The sequence below is a fragment of the Gavia stellata genome, chromosome 35 (genome assembly GCF_030936135.1).
Source record: "Gavia stellata isolate bGavSte3 chromosome 35, bGavSte3.hap2, whole genome shotgun sequence".
NCBI lineage: Eukaryota > Metazoa > Chordata > Aves > Gaviiformes > Gaviidae > Gavia > Gavia stellata.
This window is the reverse complement of record NC_082628.1, coordinates 245,395-264,082: the sequence shown is the minus strand read 5'-3', so window position 1 is coordinate 264,082 and position 18,688 is coordinate 245,395. Positions and strand designations below refer to the sequence as shown.

At 50.9% G+C, this 18,688-nt stretch overlaps 1 protein-coding gene across 1 annotated transcript; it reads right to left on the bottom strand.

The window, feature by feature from the left end:
* Positions 1-15,567, bottom strand: FAIM2 (Fas apoptotic inhibitory molecule 2). The gene is made up of 12 exons (XM_059832675.1): positions 15,553-15,567; positions 13,738-13,918; positions 10,418-10,521; positions 10,204-10,268; positions 9,409-9,462; positions 6,992-7,042; positions 6,398-6,437; positions 5,865-5,902; positions 4,577-4,664; positions 3,918-4,013; positions 1,992-2,045; positions 1-150 (listed from the first exon to the last, which is right to left on the bottom strand). The coding sequence occupies exons 1-12, from the start codon at positions 15,565-15,567 to the stop codon at positions 1-3; spliced, it is 936 nt and encodes a 311-aa protein (XP_059688658.1).
* Between the last annotated feature and the right edge of the window lie 3,121 nt (positions 15,568-18,688).

Sequence of the window (18,688 nt, the reverse complement as noted above, 5' to 3'; positions counted from 1 at the left end):
TCACTCCTGGCTGGAGCCAAAGAACTGGAGGAAGAAGGAGAAGATGTAGATGATGTCCAGATAGATATTGAGGGCTCCAAAGATGTATTCCTCCGGGTTCAGTGAGTACCGACGATTCCCCATCAGCATCTGGGTATCAAATGCCAGGAACTGTGAGGAAAGAGGAAGAAACCCAATAACAGTCACATGGAGGCTCTAATGACGGGAGTTCTCCCAATTGCTTCACTGTACCCAGAACAAAAATGCAGCCACTTTTTATGGGCTGTAACTGCAATTTAAAAGCTTAGAACAATGCACTGAACAAGCTGCAACTTTCCCCTTCCTTTATTTCACTCTTGATAGTCAAACCCTGAGCCTAACTATTACTCCAGACCTGCTTCCTTCATGCTTTTTCCTAAGGTTCCCCTTTGCTTCATCCATCCCAAATGTGTCCCAGGATCAGCTCTGGAGCAGTTCTCCCTCTTCCTCCTCAGCCAGTCCGTACGAGTTGTTATTCCCAGACTTCCCCGAGTTCAGAAACAGCTGCCAGGTAACAAGGTGACCTGAACCCAACGTGACATTGCAGCAGCAGCAACATCAGAGCAATAAAGAGCAAGAAACCCCAGATCCTGGGCAGCACCAACGTCTGCAGAGATAGCCAGACCCGGAGGGGAGCTAACACCTTTCTGAGGTACAAACACAACTGAGCACAGGGCAGATTTTACCAGTGAAGCCGTCACAGTGGGAATCCACTGCCCAACCTGCCTGAAGGGACACAGCACTCACAGGAACAGACATGGGCTACAAGGCAGGCTGGCAGCCCAGCTGCAAGAAAACCTGCGCCTTGTTGCATGACTTCAAGCTCAATATCTTCTCCCATCTCACCTTTACTCCCTCTGTTAACCCTAGACTGTGACAGACACCTTGGCATGGAGCTCTTCAGGGTTGGCAGGGCATCTTTGCCATCGCCTGGGGTCAGCTGGCACCTCTGCCCTCCCCAGTCATAAGTAACAACTGATCTCCCCAGACATTATCAGGCTGAGCTGACAAGCCTGGCACAATAGACTCCACCAGCTGAGTTTCTGACTGAAGTTTACAGGGTAATTATAAGATGTTTAGCCTACTTGTATTTTACAGAGCAGTCTTTAATCATGAATCACAGACAAAATATCCGAGCCCACTTGAAATGACTACCTTATAGCTAATATATGAAATTGCTCAACTGTTCTTATTCACAACATGCCCAATGGGTACCGCCTTGAACCCCAAGGCAGCCCTCCTCCTGACCCCCACCTTGAGGTAACGCCAAGCATCTTCCCAGACAACTCCCACACCTGAACGGCAAGCACAGCACTGCCAGGACTTGCTCTAGGAAGAGGCTCGCAGGAGGGACTACTGGGGAGCAGTTGAAGGAATGAATCAAGCCTTTTCAGCTTCCCTTGGAGGAGCCACTTCTGGGCTTTTCCTGCCTGCAATGAACCTTCCTAATGCCCCTTAATCCCAAACTATGGCCTCTCACTCTCTCTCTGTACCTCTGTTTATGTTAATCAAACTCATACCCAATCCTTGGCCCACTCCCACTCAACGAGCCCCGACTTGACTTTGCTCACTTCTGCAGCCTCATTTCATCCCCAGGCTCCCTTTGAGCCCCGCAGTCCAGCTCCCGCTGCTGTACCAAAGATTAATCTCTGCTTTTCCCACTCCGGAGATGCCTTTTTGCCCTGTCCCTACAATGCTTTCTGCTGTTCACACCTATATTACGCATACAGCATGGGTTTGCCAATCACACTGTGCTCTGCACCAGCACTGTCACGTACACCAACACCTTCTCGGGACAAGGCTGAGGTCACTGCAATAATTGCTGTTCGTGAGCCATTCGAGGATGGAGCTCTCTGCAATCCTGCAACTCGCACTTCTCCCTTCCCCAAGCACCCTTCAAGGCTAAAAGCATTTACTTTTTGCTTATTTTTCCCACCAGCACATTCCCAGGCCCCATAACCAGCACTACTTACCATAGTAAAGATAATGGCACCAAGCAGAGCGTAGATTGCGTGGAGCCAGGGGACCTAAAGGAAACAAATCCATCAGTCAGTGCCTGGGAGAAAACTGGTCAATTAGGACTTGACACAGAAGAGGGCTTAGCTCTCATGTGGAGGATACAAGTTAAGGAAAGTGCTCTAATAGCCCAGCATGGACTTGCACCTCTTGCAGCTCCAACAGTTTCAATTGTTGACCTTTTCATGGCAAAAAAACAGCCTACTGTGCCTCAGTTTCCCCCTCACTGTGGCCATTGTGTCTACTTGGCTCACAAGCTTCTAGATCAGGTACTTGTGTTTCCAAATAGCCTACTTCAACACAGCTGCCTTCTCTGGGGAAATATCTTAGCACTATCCTGATGGAAACATTTTGCAGCAGCCCCAGGTGTTTATTTACCCAAACAAGGCTGATACCACTAGAAGAAACACCAAATGCTTCTAAGAACCAGCTTTAATTAACAAGCATAATTTAAATGTGTTCATCTGCTGGAGTCACAGCAGGAAATTCACTGGAGTTAAGACCAAGCCTCAACCCCTGCTTGCTGTGGCACAGTAGCACACAGTGCTAATGGAGAAGTTACCTATATTCCAGGAGAAGGTGCCCACATGGATGGCTGATTCAACCCAGCAATCACAGCCTGCCTCCCCAGATAGACAAGCTCATTACAAGGCAGCCTCAAGCTATGTTTATCTTGACAAGCTGCATGATAAAGAGTAGTTGTCTCAACAGTTTAATGGCAGTGGCTTGGCACTGCAAGCTAGTTTACCCTCACGTTTGCACAGGGGAGAGGTGGACCTCAAGCCAAGCCAACTAAAATCCAAGCTCCTGGTTTTGGAAACACCAGCCTGTGTATTTATCCATCATCAGACCAACTCCAGGGCTAGTACCAGTTGGAGTATCTCCTGCAGGTCTGGCCCTTAAAGTATGACTCAGGTCCCCAGAGAAGTTAAGTAAGATATGACGGGTTTGGAGGTCACTTAAAGGCTGCCATGATCAAAGCCACATGCTTCCGTCTCCAGTGCAAGCAGGCATTCGGGGCGATTAATGATGCCTGCACAGCCCCACACACCTTCCCTCTTTCATCAGCATCTTCCAGGGTCTGTCAGGCTCTTGCCTGAATGACAACTCACCTAATGAGACACTCTTGGATGGAGCCCAGACACTCCGTGCTGCCACGCCAAACCCTCTATCAGGTGTGGTCACAAGCCGCTCCAAGATTTCAGCTGGGCACAGCCAACGCTAGCTGTGACTGGGTCTGAGCCAAAAGCAGGGAGGCTGAAGGAAGGGGCTGGACCCATCCAAGAGGGGCAGGCAGCAGTTGAAGGAGTGACAATAGTCACTCATGGTCAGGACTTCCTCCCAGGCCCCTCTCCGGAGGGGCTTCTTTCTGAGAAATTTGAGCCTCAAGATTTAGACGCTGCAGGACGGTGCCCGACGTTAGTGTGAACACAGCCACATCTGGCCAGACAGGCACCCCACTGCACTTGTCCAGAGTCCAAGTGCTGCCCTGAATTTGGGGCAAGAGCCCTGTTTTGTATTGGGCAGGCCAGCACTTTAATCTGCTCACCGCCCTGGTTTTACTGGAGGGGAAACTGAGGCACAAGCAGGTGATGTGACCTGCCATGGGGTCACTACACAGCTCCAGGAACAGAAGCAAACTTCCTCAAGCCCCAGGCCAGTGTTGTCCTACAACCTGATATCTGATTGTACAACAGGAAGGCAACAGCCACGTGTTCTTGCCTTGTTTCTATTGGTGTTTCTGCATGTTTTCGGAGAGCAGGCTAGGACACCCCTGTCAAGCAAAGCCCTGGAGCTTGCCCACTTTAGGCTGATCAGCTCCTAGCCTTGCACTAGGACTGGTGGCACTGGGCCAGGAAGGAGGAGTGCAGGTCGTTACTCACATATTGGTAGGGCAGTATCACAGCCAAGATGATGCCACCAAAGAAGAGTACCATGAGCATCACGAAGAGGACACCCTGGTAGGAGGTGAAATCAAACTGCGGAGGTAAAGAACATCACGTTAGAAGTGCAGAGTGCTGAAACAGGAGGCAGCGAGGGGAGCCAAACCTCCCCGTGTCCACAGGGACTCTCCTACAGCACACCCATCTTGCTGTCACATGGCAATTGCTTCATCTGTATCTTAGGTCCTATAGCCCAACACCCATCTGTATGGCACACAGAGCCAAATGCTCAGCATATCCCCTATAGTGCCATGGGCAAGAACTCTGTACCCATCCCATACCTGAAATCCAAAAGCCCATCACACACGTTTGTGCCAGTGCCCTCCTGTACCCCACAGCCTAATCCTCAAAAACAACCACCTTACCCCCATACATTAGCATCTTCCAGCCCCATCTATACCCCAACACATCCCTCATCCCAGCATCTGTCCTAATCTTCCTGTAACCTTCGCTTTACATCCCAGCATCCTTCAGGTTGCTCCTGTATCCAGAACGCTACAGACCTGCCCCTCAAACCTCACCCCCAGCACTGCCTGACCCTGTGGTGGTCCTACCCCGGGAGATGCGTCTCCCAGAAGGACTGATCAGCAAAAACTCACCTTAGTCTGGAAGCTGAAGATCGTGACAGACAGACACACCAGGGCTGTGATCCCCAGACACAGAAGGACCGACTTGGTATTGTAGTAACTGCAAAGTGAACGGCAAAACCACTTTTCAGTGTTTCCCCACAGGGATGGGTGGAAGGAGGGATTAAGACGGGCAGAAGCTTAACAGAGGTGTACAGGGAAAGCGTGAGTCCTAGGGGCACAAACGGCACCAAAATTATCAATGTCCCACCTTAATGTAAAAAGGGAAGGATAGAAAACACTAAAAAGACTAGATGGGTTTTCCTCCTGCTTTAAATAGAAGAGGGTAGGCAGGAGGGCATGTCTCTGCCTTCTGGGAACTCATGAGCAGCTAAGATGAGGACTTACTATAAAAAAATCTATCTGTCCATGGACAGATGGAGAAGGGGGAGGATTCAAACTGGGAGGTAATAAAAGTAGAATGACAAATGCCATTGCAGCACAATGAGAAATCAGAAAGCTGCAGCCACTGTTATGCTACTGATGTGCTCGTAACAGGGGTTTGGGTCTTGGAAAACTACAGGGAAGGCGGGATTTGAACGGGTAGAGAGACTGCAGGCTTAGGTTACAATTTCTTTGTATGCCTGACTACTGATTTTGGTTACAGCACCAGGCTCAGTCTTAAGAAAAGCCAGTCCCCACTCTCCCCTTTGGTTTGATTTGAGAGTGATAGTGATATCACTGGTATTTTCCCTGAGTTGCTGAAGCCACTACTTTCTTTGTCCCCAGCACGCACCCACCAACACCCACTGGCTCATCTGCCTCATCACCAGGGACCCACGTGAACCAGGGCTGATCTTGTGAGCAGATTGTAACAGTAAAAACACAAGCAACAGGGAGCAAGCTATAGACTACAAAACCCATGAAATTGCTGGAAAAAACTCCTTGTCTCCCTCCAGCCCCATCTGCTAGAGTGCTGCTTAGTGGAAAGGGGGGGGATCACAGTACATGGTAGTCCCCTATAGCCCATCGTGCAGGTACTGCCTTATCCCTGGCTCTCTAGTGCTCTCCTATAGGATTTAGCACAGCCAGGAACTACCCTGTGCTGTCCCAACTGTGGCAGAGAGGGGGATGCCACCATAGGTCTTGGAAAGCTTCTTTGAAAAGTGTTTTCAAAGGGAAGGTCAAGCTTTGTGTGGTTACTGGAACAGCTCCAGAGAGATCAGGTGGCCCATATATTTCTGAAGTAGGGAAGGTTTTTTTGCAAGAGGAGACAGGACATAGGGCCAGAAGACCTCCAGAGACCACATGCTCAACCTACCTGGAGAGCATCCCAGTGAGATAAGCCATGGAGAGTGTCTGGGAGGGAAAGAGAACCACATTACTCCTGCATTCATGTCCCAGAGAGAGACACACAACAGAAAACATTTCAATTACAGTGATAAGGGCAGTGAAGCCTCTTAAACAGATGCTCAAGAGAAGCAATTTTTAAATAGTTTCTAATCCTCCAGTGATTAATACCCACAGGGCAGGTTAAAGTCAGGGCAGGCCACCACCCTGAGAGCAGTCCCACCTTCTCCATCCCTCTACCCTTCTTGCACAGGACCCAGCACCCTACCCCAGCTCCCTCCACTGACCAGCCTCCGCAGGCATTTTTAAACAGAGGCTCTCTTCTTTCCTGCTTATCACATTCTAGTTCAATCACAGCCCCTCAGCCCAAGTGCAGGGCAATTAGAGGATGACATTCCTGCTTTCTGCAGGAATCCAGACCAGATGTCTCTCCTGCTTGGAGCCATTATGAAACCCATGCTGGTTGTAGGGGCAGGGCAGATGCTGTCCAGATGTGCTACTTACAAAGATGCTCAGCAGGATCAGATTCCATGGGAAATACCTCCTGCAAGTGAAGAAACACAGGCTGGTCAGCCACGCGATGCAGAGGGCAGAGGTAGTTAGCAGCACTGCACAACAGGTTGCATAAGATGTGCCATATAATTAAGGCCCTGTGCAGCAAATGGCAGGGGTGGTGCAAGGGGACAGTCATCCTGTTGGGAATGAGAGAGCATTTGGGATGCTCCTAGGCCAAGAGGGCAAATGTCCCTATGATATTCCAACAAAGCAGTCAGCAGTGCCTTGCTCTGCTGAGAGCAAAGACGACCACCCTGTGCAGTATTTAATGATGAGAATTTGGAGCTACACAGCAATGCAATTTTTGCTGCAGCATTGCTTCCTTTCCAGTTGCAATTTGATTTCAGTTTTTAATGCTGTTTTGCAGCAACCCACAACTGCATCAGGCCTGAAAATACAGCTGCCACCTCAGTCCCTACATCACTGTGTCAGCATGGCCCCATCCCATCTCTGCAACATTGTTGGTCGCGCTTGAAACAAGGGGAAAAACATTCATCCTCCATTTCACAGGACTGTTTCAAATCTAAAGAGAAAATATTTTACCTGGGTCCAGAGCAGCAAGCAAGAATCAAGTAGGTCACAAAGAAAACAGCACTGCAAAGAAAAGAAAAAGAGCAGTTTAGGGAGGAAAACCCAAGCATTGTGTGTTGATGCAGGAGAGAAGTCTCCAGCTGACTAGTTTCAGTGCTCGGCTGCACTGTTTGAAATGCAAGCACCGTGCCAGAAGTCGAGGCTGGGTAGGAAGCAAGGCAGTAACTACCTCTTGCTGAAGCGGTTTTCTGCCCACAGCTGCCTACTTTGCTTACGCCGGTCCAAGGTGGGACAGCACAACTGCCCCTGAAAAACCTGAAGGATGGTTTTGGGGCACAGCAAGACTAGCATTCAGGTCCAGGATAGATGGAGCACCCAAATGTGTTTGCCGTTGACACCTCATCAGCACATTAATTGCTCATACGGAGATGGCCAGACTTTGCCTCATTTCCAGGCACTTCCTGGCTTGGTGGGATCAAGGCATCCTGCAGGGATTTCAGCAGCACTTAAACCAAGATTCACAAGGCTGGTAAAAGTGACTTGCCTAAGGCCAGAGGGAAGGTCTGTGTCAGAGAAGGGAACTGGTCCCATGTTACTGCACCAGCACTCGAGGAAGAGTTCAACAGCAGAAGGATCCTCTACGGTCAGTCAAGCTCACAGACCCAAGCCTAATATGCAGTTGCACAAGCCATCCCCGGGTCACAGGAGAGTAATTTATCTCCGATGACTTGACCCTTCAGCAAAGCAAAAAAATCCAACAGCTGAGGGATGGTCTCCCTCTGCTCTGGACGTCACGCAGCCCGGGTGTTTTTCCACAGTGCTGATGGGTTATGGCACAGTGGGAACCTGCTTACCTGCTTTCACCCAGCGCCTGGGGGGGAAAGCAGCTTCCAAGCATGCCGATGGCTGCACGATAGCCACTCACCTTGGGTCTAATAAATGAACGTGACTGCAAAACCCACGGGCCATGATAAATGCACCAGAGATAAACCTGAACATTGCTCTCCCACGGGGAAACCAGGAAAGCTGGCGTGGGCACAGCTGAATAGATGGAAAGAAAGCATGTAGGGAGCAAAGAAAGCCATTGCAGTTGTCCATCTCCTTTGCATCCCTTGTTGCACATCTGCTCTTCCTTTATTCCCCCTGAGCCATCACCCCAGCAGCAGGAAAACACCTTAGAGCACCCACTTCTATTTTGCAGAGATATATAGAGAGTTGGGGTCTCTGTGTATGAAAGAGATCCAGACACAGATCAGGGCAAGCAATTGGAGATGCTGGGATGGAGGGAAGGGTTGGCTCACTGGGAGGTGAAGGGACAGACAAGATTTAAGTCCCTCAGGTACAGAACCTACCCCCAGCTGGCCCAAGATGGGTTTGCTCCTACTGAAAGATGCAAGTGCTAACTGTCCAGTAAGCTACAGGAGATGAACCCAAAGGTCAAAGCATAGACCTGAGCAGAGCTTGGTCTTGTCTTCCTACAAGGCAACATTGCTTCTTCAGTCTACCAATTGGCCAAGGAGAAGCACATTATTTTCCTTTAAGGTCAAAAAGGCACACTGATGCCAGTTCCCTCCTATTACTGCTATTTTGGGTCTTTTTTCTAAGTTATATAAGCTGGTGTTTCATCTCCGGGTCTGGACACATTGCATGATTTGGGTGTGAACTAATTAAAGCCAAGTTCACAGAGCCTTGTTCACCAACAATGGCATTGCACACTCTGCCTGCTTAATTAGCAGCACTAACACAAGCAGCATCCAGGAAACCAGCACAACTGCAAATACACTAACACATGGAGGCACAGCCTACGCTACCTCCGAGCTGACCTTTCAGACTGGGCTTGACTAATGAATGGCATCCCAAATTCTGGGCACCGAGAGCAGCTCTGTGATGAAGACCCAGGCATGACTGCCCCACAAACATCCCTCCAAATGCACATACACACCCTTAACATTGCCTGCACCCTTCTTCATCTGTTGCACATGAAGGCATGCGATGTAAACACAGGCAATCTCTTTGCTTTCGATGGGACAGACCCAAAACTAAGCCTCTAAGGTACCCAAGGCACCCTTTCAGGTCTCACATCTGGGTTTCTGCACTGTTTTCCTGGAAGCTCCCCGGTTTTACCTGGTTTGCTCTGCAAGCAATAGCCATGTATTTACTTTGACCCTGGTTTGTAGAGCAGCAAGCCATCTTTTTGGAAGTATTTGTAGATATCTAGCATCTCATGTCTCAGACTCATTTAGATAAGATTTTCTATCTTCTCACCTCAGAGTTATCCATTAATTTCCCCAGGTCCCCCTGCACACATATTAGTGCCATTCTTCATACGCAAGATACAAAAGTGTTTGTAAAGTGTCTCCACATCACCACAGCCACATCCAGGGCTGTTGGGAACGTACACGGCCATAGGAGAAGACAGAGATACTCACTAGGAAGCCCAATACCAGGCAGCGTGCGTCTGAATGTACCCCTTGACTGGCTCGCTGCAAGACAGAAAAAGGATGCTGAGCAGAAAGCATAAAAAAAGCCAATCACTTCACAGGTTGATGCTGAATTAAACCAGGAACACACACAGGGTGATGCAGCACGGGGTATGTAAAAAAACCCAACCATGGCTGAATCTACCCAGCAGACTGAACAACTGGAAAGAAATTCAACCTGTCAAGTCGGAAAAATGGCCGTGCTGTTATCAATGACACAGTCAGGCTTGCTCGGGGAACAGCCGCTGCCGCCTTTGAGAAGTGATTAAAGAGCGAAATCATCAGGCTGACAGTGATTCATTATTTATTCTGGAGGCAATGTGAGCTGCACATGCCCGAAACACTCAGTCATCTGAGCTAGAGACAGACGCTGCTTGAGTGTGGGGTATCTGCTTCTGCAAGGCGAGGTAACCCAGTCCCTAAAGCTGAGGCAGGCTGGGATCTGATGGCCTTGATAACTCCCACAGGAAAAACACCAGCAGTTAATACTCAAGGGCAAGCAGCCCAGGCCTCTCAGCTGGGGATAGCACCCAGAAGGGACGATGCACCAGCCGGAAGACACAGTAAAGGTAGCAGAAGTACTGAAGGACCTCTGAGGGTTCCCTCCGTTTTGTTTTTCTATTGGAGAACATGGGAAAAAAATTCAGGTATCTACATAACAGACAACGCCCCCAAGTAACAGGTAATTCAGGAGCAGGTCATACACAGGACAAAGCAAGCATTGCTGCTGCACAAGAGACCTACCAGAAAGTGAAGAAAGCCACAATAACCACGGTCACCAAGAGCTGGACCATCAGGATGGCATAAACCTGCAACGAGAGGCAGCCCATGGACGACCCGCTTCCCACCCAGCCCAGGGAAGCCAGCGAAGCCATGGCAGCCCGGTCCCTCCAAGGGCTCAGAGCTAGCCTCCTGCCTTCACAGGGGAAGACTGAGCCTGGAGAGACTTGGCCCTTACCTTCCTGATGAACACTCTGCGCACATTCCTGTCGTCCCAGCTGAAGGTCGTGAGCATCTCTGTGTCCCCTGGGTACCCGCCACTGCCATAGCTCGGGCTCGTGCCTGAAGCAGAAGCCAGACAGATCAGCTCCTGCCCCCCAGTTCCCTCCCCAGCTGCAATAATCTGACCCCAGTGACTGACTACAGCTCGAGGCACCCAAATTTCAAGGTTTTCATGTTGCACTGCAAAACAGAGGCTTGCTGGGATGCACTCTGCTCCCTTCCCACTACTGCATCTTATTAGGACCACCTCTGAGAATGGGGAGGGGAAACCACGTCTGCAAACTCCAGCATGACAAGGACACCAGGATTAATTCTTGTCTATAGTAACACCGTATTTTTAGTGGCAATTAGAGGGCTCATATCATATCCTTGCTCACCTTTCACTGAACATTAAAGCATCCCCCAGAGGAGCCGTGACTCAGCACCTCAGTCATTCCCATCAGGAGCTCTGGTGCAGGAGGATTCCCTCGCTGCTCTGTAATTGCCTGAGCTTAGACTGCGTCTGCATCATGTCTTATGTCAACTGCGTGCCCTCTCCTCAGAGAGCCTCGTTACAGCCAGCTTTTCCCTGAGGTCCATCCCTGAATCCGATTTCCATGCAGGGAGTCAGAATGGTTTAGCAGCAAGCCTAAACAAGGGGGAAACAACCCTGATGCCACTGCTGAGAGTACCTTCCCCAAAAATCATCGCACCACACGACCCAGCCCTGCTTTGCGAGGGGTCTAATACAAGCTCTTGTTGTCCATCTGCAGGGGAACTCCAGTAAGGAGGAAGGCTGCACTATAAAGCATCAGTTTGCTCTGCAGCCTAAAAGGAGATGGAGGGAAACCATCGGAAAACCTCTGCCTGCCAGGGAAGCGACTGTGCCGACAGCCAGGGATGAAGGTAGCAGCAAGGATATCGGAGGGCAGGGGGCTGCAAGGAGAAACCCAAAGCAGCAGCTTCTCCCTGCTGAGATCAGCCGCACAAGTTAGATGCAAGAATCAGCCTTCTCCATCTCCTGAACCTCCTGCTCAAGAAAAATAAAACAAAAATAAAACAAATACCGAAACCTCTATTGCCTTAGCACATCTTCCGCTGGCCTATTTGCTTCTCTTGCTAACGTCCCCTTCTGTGTTATAACAGTCTCCCCACCTGGATTTCCTATCGAATGAAGGCTTATGCACTTACACCAGCTATACATTCATGTCCCTGCCTGTTTGACATATGCCTCCCCTCCTTCTCAAAGCTTTTCAGCTCAGCGATACTCAGATCCTTCAGGGAGGTGGAAGAAAGACCCTCTCAAACTCAGAGGACAGGCTGCAAACACCAGGAAAGCCAAGCTCAGGGCCCTGGTCCTGGATTTCTTCTGTTTTACTGGTCAAAGGCTGCTTGCTCTTATTGCAGAAGCCTCATCCTAAAGATGTCCCTGGCAGGAAATCACTCAGAATCACAGAATCATTAAGGTTGGAAAAGACCTTTAAGATCATCAAGTCCAACCATCAACCAACACCGCCGTGCCCACTAAAGCATGTCCCGCAGTGCCACGTCTACATGTTTTTTTGAAATAAATCCCTTGCTCTCTTCTTGTGCCTAATAAATCTCTTGTGCCTTCCTCTATGCCCCAGTGGAGATGAAACTCCTGCAGTGCATCCTCCCTGTGTTTCTGCAAGATCTGTCGTCACCCACACCGCGGAGAGCGCCTGAGGCCCATATCCCCAGGACACTTCAATGCCTCCTGCGTCAAAGCAATCAAAGCATCTAAATATCAAATTAGGCACCTAAATGCCTCGGAGGAATGGAGGGGGTTTCCTCCTCTCTGACTAGTGTCACCAGCACCCATCACCTCCCACCTATGGCCACATCTGAGGTAGCAAGACGGTGTGTCCCAAGCTCCTTCTTAAAGAAAACAACCTGAAACACACACCACTTCTCTCCAGCTACTTCCAGTCTCATATAAGCTGTTACACACAGCCCCATGGCACGTACCTCCGCCCCCACCGACCCTGGTACAGGAGCCACAGCTTGCACCATGGCCGAGGGCAAGGAAAGGGGAGAAGGACATGAAATCAGAGGAAAACACCAGCAGGGATCAGAACACAGCTGCAGAGAGGAAATCCTGCCAGGCTTGTCAGGCAGGGGACAAGAGATGACACATCACCTAAACAAGTCCTCGGGGATACCCAAAATACCAGCATCCTAACCCATTTGGGCTTTACCCATCCTAATTCATCATGACAGTAGAAAGACCCAAACGGTTGTTACAGCAAGCTGGGAGGTTATTCATCCCCTCTATTTCTGACACCTGAAGGCAAACAAGAATTTGAAAAGTCTGTGAAACCATCAGAGTGTGCAGGCACACACATCTCAGAGGGGTTTAGCTTCCTCTTTCCCCTTCCCTAAACATCTCCATCCCTGCAGCTGCGACCATCCCCGCTGGATGGAACAGGCAGCCAGCAAAGCACAGCAGAGGAGCAGAGGAAGAGGATTGAGCAGAGACAGAGGACTCAGGAGTCCTTAAATCCAGTCTCTCCAGCGCTCTCTCCAGTTCAAACCGTGCTGATCGAGCAGTTGGCCACCCCAGCAGACTCGCTTGCCGGCCACTGCATCCTGCATCCATCCCAGCTTGCCGCTACTCAGCTGTTCCCCTGCATTGGGCACAGTCGAGCCTTTGTCTGCTTGTCACAGACACAAGCAGAAGCTGCACACAGCATCCAGGGAAGAAAAGCTGTTTGTTTGCCAAGGAGTCAGCCCCACAGACTGATGCTGGAACAATTCAGCCTTCAAGTCCAGCCGTGTTTTAGCCTCCACTGGCTCTGAACACCGGCTCATAGCAGCCAGACATCACTGATGCTGCGACACTGATTTTGCCAGTTCAGCAGCTTCTTTGAAAGCCAGCGTTGAGCAGGAGCTAGAGGGGGGCTGCTGCCTGCAGAGCTGGGAGCGTTGCATCAGGACTCTCCCCAGCCCTTAGAGGTGGCATTGCCCAGCGCAGCAAGCTGGAAGAGGGGATTTGTCCCATCCCGGTACTGGGAAGGAGAGCAGGGACAGAGCACTGGCATTTAGTCCCACCTCTGCAAGGCCGTGTGGTCTAGTGGTTGGGTGAAATGGCTTTTACATACAGATATAGACTTACATGGCTTATAGCTACAGCTCTAGGGTGAGCTCTACCATGGACCACTCTGGGTACCACATCCCCGGTTCCCCTCTTCTCTACAAGCCTGTAGGGGAAATCTTTCCACCCCCCTACCCCCTCTGCAAGGGGCTCACCCTGGGTACAGCCACAGAAGGACTTACTGGGGTCGACGTAAGCCCAGCTGGGGTGGAGCGGGACCGATGGGGGAGGAGGGTAAGCACCAGACTTCATCCCTTCTCCCGCCGTCGCCTCCTCATAGGTTGGAGGAGCTGGTGGAGCTGTGGCATTGTCCTTCTTCTCCCCTTGCCCCTCGGAGTTGGGGGGTTTATTGTTCACAGAGAGCTGCACAGAAAGGGCAGGGGGGGCATAGAGGGATTAGATTGTAAAAACAGCACAGGAACTGCCCTGCAATGGGAACTTGACAGGGCATGGACGGAGGTCTGGAGGTCCCTCTGTTGGACCCCAGGAACTGGAAGGACACCCAGTAACTCCTGTGAGCTGGCAATGGACCCATCCCTGCACCCCCAGGAAGGAGCATCCTCTGATGTGATTGAGGGAAGAGATGGGAAAACACCCAACATGTTAAAGGGGATGAAAAATTATAGGCAACCAGGTCTGAGGGGAGACACAGCCTTGCTCAGGGTCCTCCATGGTGCCTCAGGCTCATATGTAACGCTGGAAAGCATCCAAGTAATTCTCTGCTTTTCAGCCTACTTCTTTCTAAGTTTCTGCTTAAAAAAGATCTTTCAGTTACTGGGCAGAAAAACCTGAACTCCTTCATTTCCACTTACACCCCCATTTTGGGGAGTTTCTCCTAACCCCCAGGACGTGCTCTGCTTTGGTCCTCCAACATTTTCTTCTAGCTCAATCCTCCACCCATGTAGAGGCTCAGCATTGCTGCTTGCCATGATTTGAAGATGCAGCTAAGGCACTTGATCTCACTTCTTCAGACTGTGAAATCCCAGCAAAGAGCCAGCTTCAGGCCACCTGAGAACTTGCTTCTCCTTGGGAACATTATCCATTTAACCTTCTAGATCTTTGTCATCCCAGGATAAGTTATGAGCCTGGTATCCTGCCCTCGCTGCCAAAGTGGGTGCCAGCTCAGCATCAGGGATAGCATCCCCATGGATCACAGGGATGCAGGGCTGGAACCACAGAAGGTCTAAAGTGAAGAAGATCGACTAACCAGCACTGCAATGGACAGCACAGTCCCTGTAAGAAGGTCGTAAATTAAAGGCGTAACAGGCCTTTGAAAATAAAGCCAGGGTACCAGGCTGAGATGTGCACCACAGGCAGACCCAGGTGCATCGGAATAACTGTGCCACCTCCTCTGCCAGCTCACAGGGACTGTCCTCACCCTGTCCTCCATTACACAGCCCTTGGGTGTAGGGTGGCCAATATCATGCAAGACCCTCAGAGACACCCAAGGAGATACAAGAGGGATGGTGCTGCCTGCATCCAGGCAGCCTCCAGTATCGTTGTCATGGCAATGATGCACTGTGCTGGCAGAGGATGCATAAACACCCCCACCCCCTTCCCTGGTCTCTGGGCATTGAAGAACCCCAAAAATCCATAGCTCCCTGGACCAGGAGGGAGGCGCTCAGGGCAGGTGCCAAGTGCTGACTGCTGGGGGCACGGATGGGGAAGCACAAGCACCCCGTGGAGCTCCCTGACACCCCAGATGGGTTGAGGAAGCAGCTACAGGTCAAACAGCAGGGCTGAGCTCCACATCCAGCACCAGGAAAACCAGCCCCCAACCCCAGAATGACACAGCCCTCCACCCCCTTCCTCTGCCAAACCCACCCCCATCGCAGGGGCCAACGCACTGGGCTGTGCATGGGTACCCAGCTCCCCCCTCCACAGCAATTGTTTTATTCCTTAAATCCCCTCCCTTCAACCCATTTCCCCCCCACCTAAACATGCAACAGTTATGCAAGCGGGACGACTCGTCATCCAAGCACTGGCCTCCCACCTACCTTCCCCTGGGTCATGGCTCCTCGCTACGGATGCTGCTGGACCCCGCAAGCAGCAGCAGGAGGGAGAGGGCCGTAGCTGAGCACGAGCCTCCTCACCGGGTCCCTTCCGCCCCCTCTCCCGCGGTGTTTTGGGGCTGGCTGCAACCGCTGCAGCCTGCGCTGATGCCTTCACCTTCTAGCAACATCCACGGAGCAATGGGCGCTGAAGGGAGGACCGTACCATTCCCAGCCTGCAGCACAGGGGGAAGCCGGGAAAGAAATGGCAAAAACGGAGGCGAGCGGCCACCGGCAGCAATGGGGAGGATGCACGGACACAGCAGCGGGGAGGCAGCGGCAGGGTGCCACACCACAGGGTGGGAAGCAGCCGCCCCAGAGATGCTGAACCCGGGGCCGGGATTGCAAAGGGGAGGGAGATGTGAAGGATGCTTTGCTGCAGCATCTCTCTGCTGTTGCGTGTCAGAGCTGACTGCAGTCTGGGGAGCAGCAGCTTCCACAGGCCCTGCTGCAGCCGGGCACAGAGCAACGAGGGCTATAGAGGGGGGCTGGAGGCTCCCCTGGGCAGAGGGGAAAGCCTAAGCCAAGCTCTGGAACACGAGAGCAGGAGGGAGGAATCACACATGGCCCTGGCTCCCTTCCTGGCTTTGCACGGAGCAGGATAGAGAGTATACGGCTCATTTGCCTCACGTGCGTTGTCCTCTCTGGACAGATGCAGCCCCAGCTGGGGGGGGTTTGGAGGTGTCCCAGGGCAGCCAGCAGACCACGAGCACCATGCAGCCCCCATCACAAAGCAATATTATTAATTCAGCCCCATGAAGGAGGGCTGAATGGGGAATCCAGCTCCCAGCCCAGAGCATGTCCAAGGGAAGGGGCACAAAGCAAATAAGGTTTTGGCCCCCGTGAGAGGACCTGGGGGAATTACAGTCTGGAGAACAGAGTGAGATGGAGACATCACCTCTTACCACCCAGTCACAGCAGGAGAGACAAAAATCATCCCTTTACATAGTGAAATGCTTCACATGGGCAGAAAATTTTTGGAGGAGAGAGGAAGAGGCAGACAGTACAAACACAGCACACCCTCTGCCTAAACACATGGAGAGACAGGCTTGTGATGAATGAGAGATGTCAGCAGCGCAGTCTTGCACTGTGTTCCCACAAAATGAAAGCACACTTTTGGGCAGGTCTGGGACAACACTCTGGCTAGGAGCTGTGCCCCTACATCCCAGCTCCCCAACATCCTCCCTCCAGTCCTTCCCCAGCCCCTTCAAGTCATTTATTGCTTGTCATGCCATAAGCATGCATCACACCTCAAATTAGTTTGCCATGCCTGTAATACAGGTACAAAGAAATAAATTAGCGATCTGTTTACTCTGCCGTGAAAAAAAGACTCTGCCACATTTTAGGCTCCCTAAACACAGACCTAGAGAAGGTGAAGAGCAGGCTGTCTGCAAGAAAAGGAGGTTGAAAAAACCATCCCCATTCACAGCTTTTGCAAAGAAGCAGGCAATGGAAGGGTTAAAAGCAAAGCATGAGCTGGAAATGAAAGAATGCAGCCAAGCAATGTACAGCTGGCATCCATACAGACCTAGCCCGAGCTATTCAATTGGAAAGAGAGGTGATTACCACAAGGACTGCAAAAACTCGTCAGGATTATTCAGAATCAATTAAGTGCCTGTTAACCACAAGCTCCTCAAGGGCTTTCATTCTCCTCGAGGTTGAGCAGAGGCATAAAAGTGGGCAGGTCCCAAGTGAGGGAGAGAAACTCAACCCAGCAGGTGGGGTTCTCACTGCTCCCACCCAGCACAAGGAAACCATGCGTGGCTGCTTGATCCCCTTCAAGCACAGGACAAGCCAAGGGGTCAAGAGCTTGGGAACAGAAACTCCAGGTGATGCATGGCATTGTGGTGAGAAAGGAGACACCCATTTTCTTAACAAACCCCAGAGAGACTCATCCCAGCTGCAGTCTCTGGCCCAGCCAGATTCCTTGGTGGGATAATGCAGGACCCCACATGCTCTGTCTAGGCTGAAGATGCTTGAAAGAGCTAAAATACTAGGTCTGGAAGAGGAAAAACCCTCAGCAAAGAAAAGCAGATGGTATTGCCTACCACAACATCCTCCCTTGAAATAAAAAGCAGCAGGAAGGGAAACCAAACCCATCCACCACCCTGTTGTCTAGAAGGCCCATTCCCACACCCTGAGCTCCCAGAGGGTATCTCCATCTTCCCTCGCTGCCCAGCCCCAAAGCAAATCCAACACCAACGGGAAATGTTTTCATGGGGCTCTGGGAAACCATCATGTCTTTCCCCAGCCAGAAAAATGAGCTGGGAGAGCCCATGGCCTGCAAGGCTTGAAGTAAGTCTCATCTCTGCCATGGAGAAGACAAGGACAGCTCTGCTCAGCTGATAGCAATGAAAAGCAGAGCCCTTCAGCCCTTGCAGGGACCATCCTTCTCTCACAAAAAAGCTGCTCTAAACCTGGTTCCTTGCTTTCCTGTTTGAGCTAGAAGCTCTTAAATGTGCCACAGTCCTACCAAGAAGGTAATTTCCTCTAGATCCTCTCTTTTCCTGGTCTCACTGGTGCATTAGGAGGATAAGCACACACAAGAGCCAGATTCCAGATCATGATGCTCACAGACAGCAACCGTTCAACACCTCCCCATCCTGCTCCCTGACCAACTGCTGGTCCGGCTCAGCATCAGGCCACATGAGGCAGCCATTCACCCGCACACACATACCTTTAATACTCAGAAAAAACACCAAAAATCTCTCTCAAGGCCACACCCTGCCAAATCCACAAGGGATTTCACAGGGATTAAAGCAACTTTGCTGAACACTCAATCACTTCAAAAACAAGGTAAAGAAAACCTGATGGGATAATTAAGGGATCTGCTGCATCAACATACATGATGGCACACCCAAGAGCACTCTGTAAATATGCTTTCCCCCATCCCCAAGAGGGGAAAAGCCCCCACTGGCAGTGAATGCTCTGAATCCATTGAAAAAACAGGAATTTACCCTAGGCTTTCAGACTGCTGAATTATTTATGGATTATTAATGCTAAACCCTGCCACTGGGCTTGGTCCCTAGATGGAAGATTAACAGGCAAGCTGTGAACATCAGGGCATGCATGAAGAGGGGTT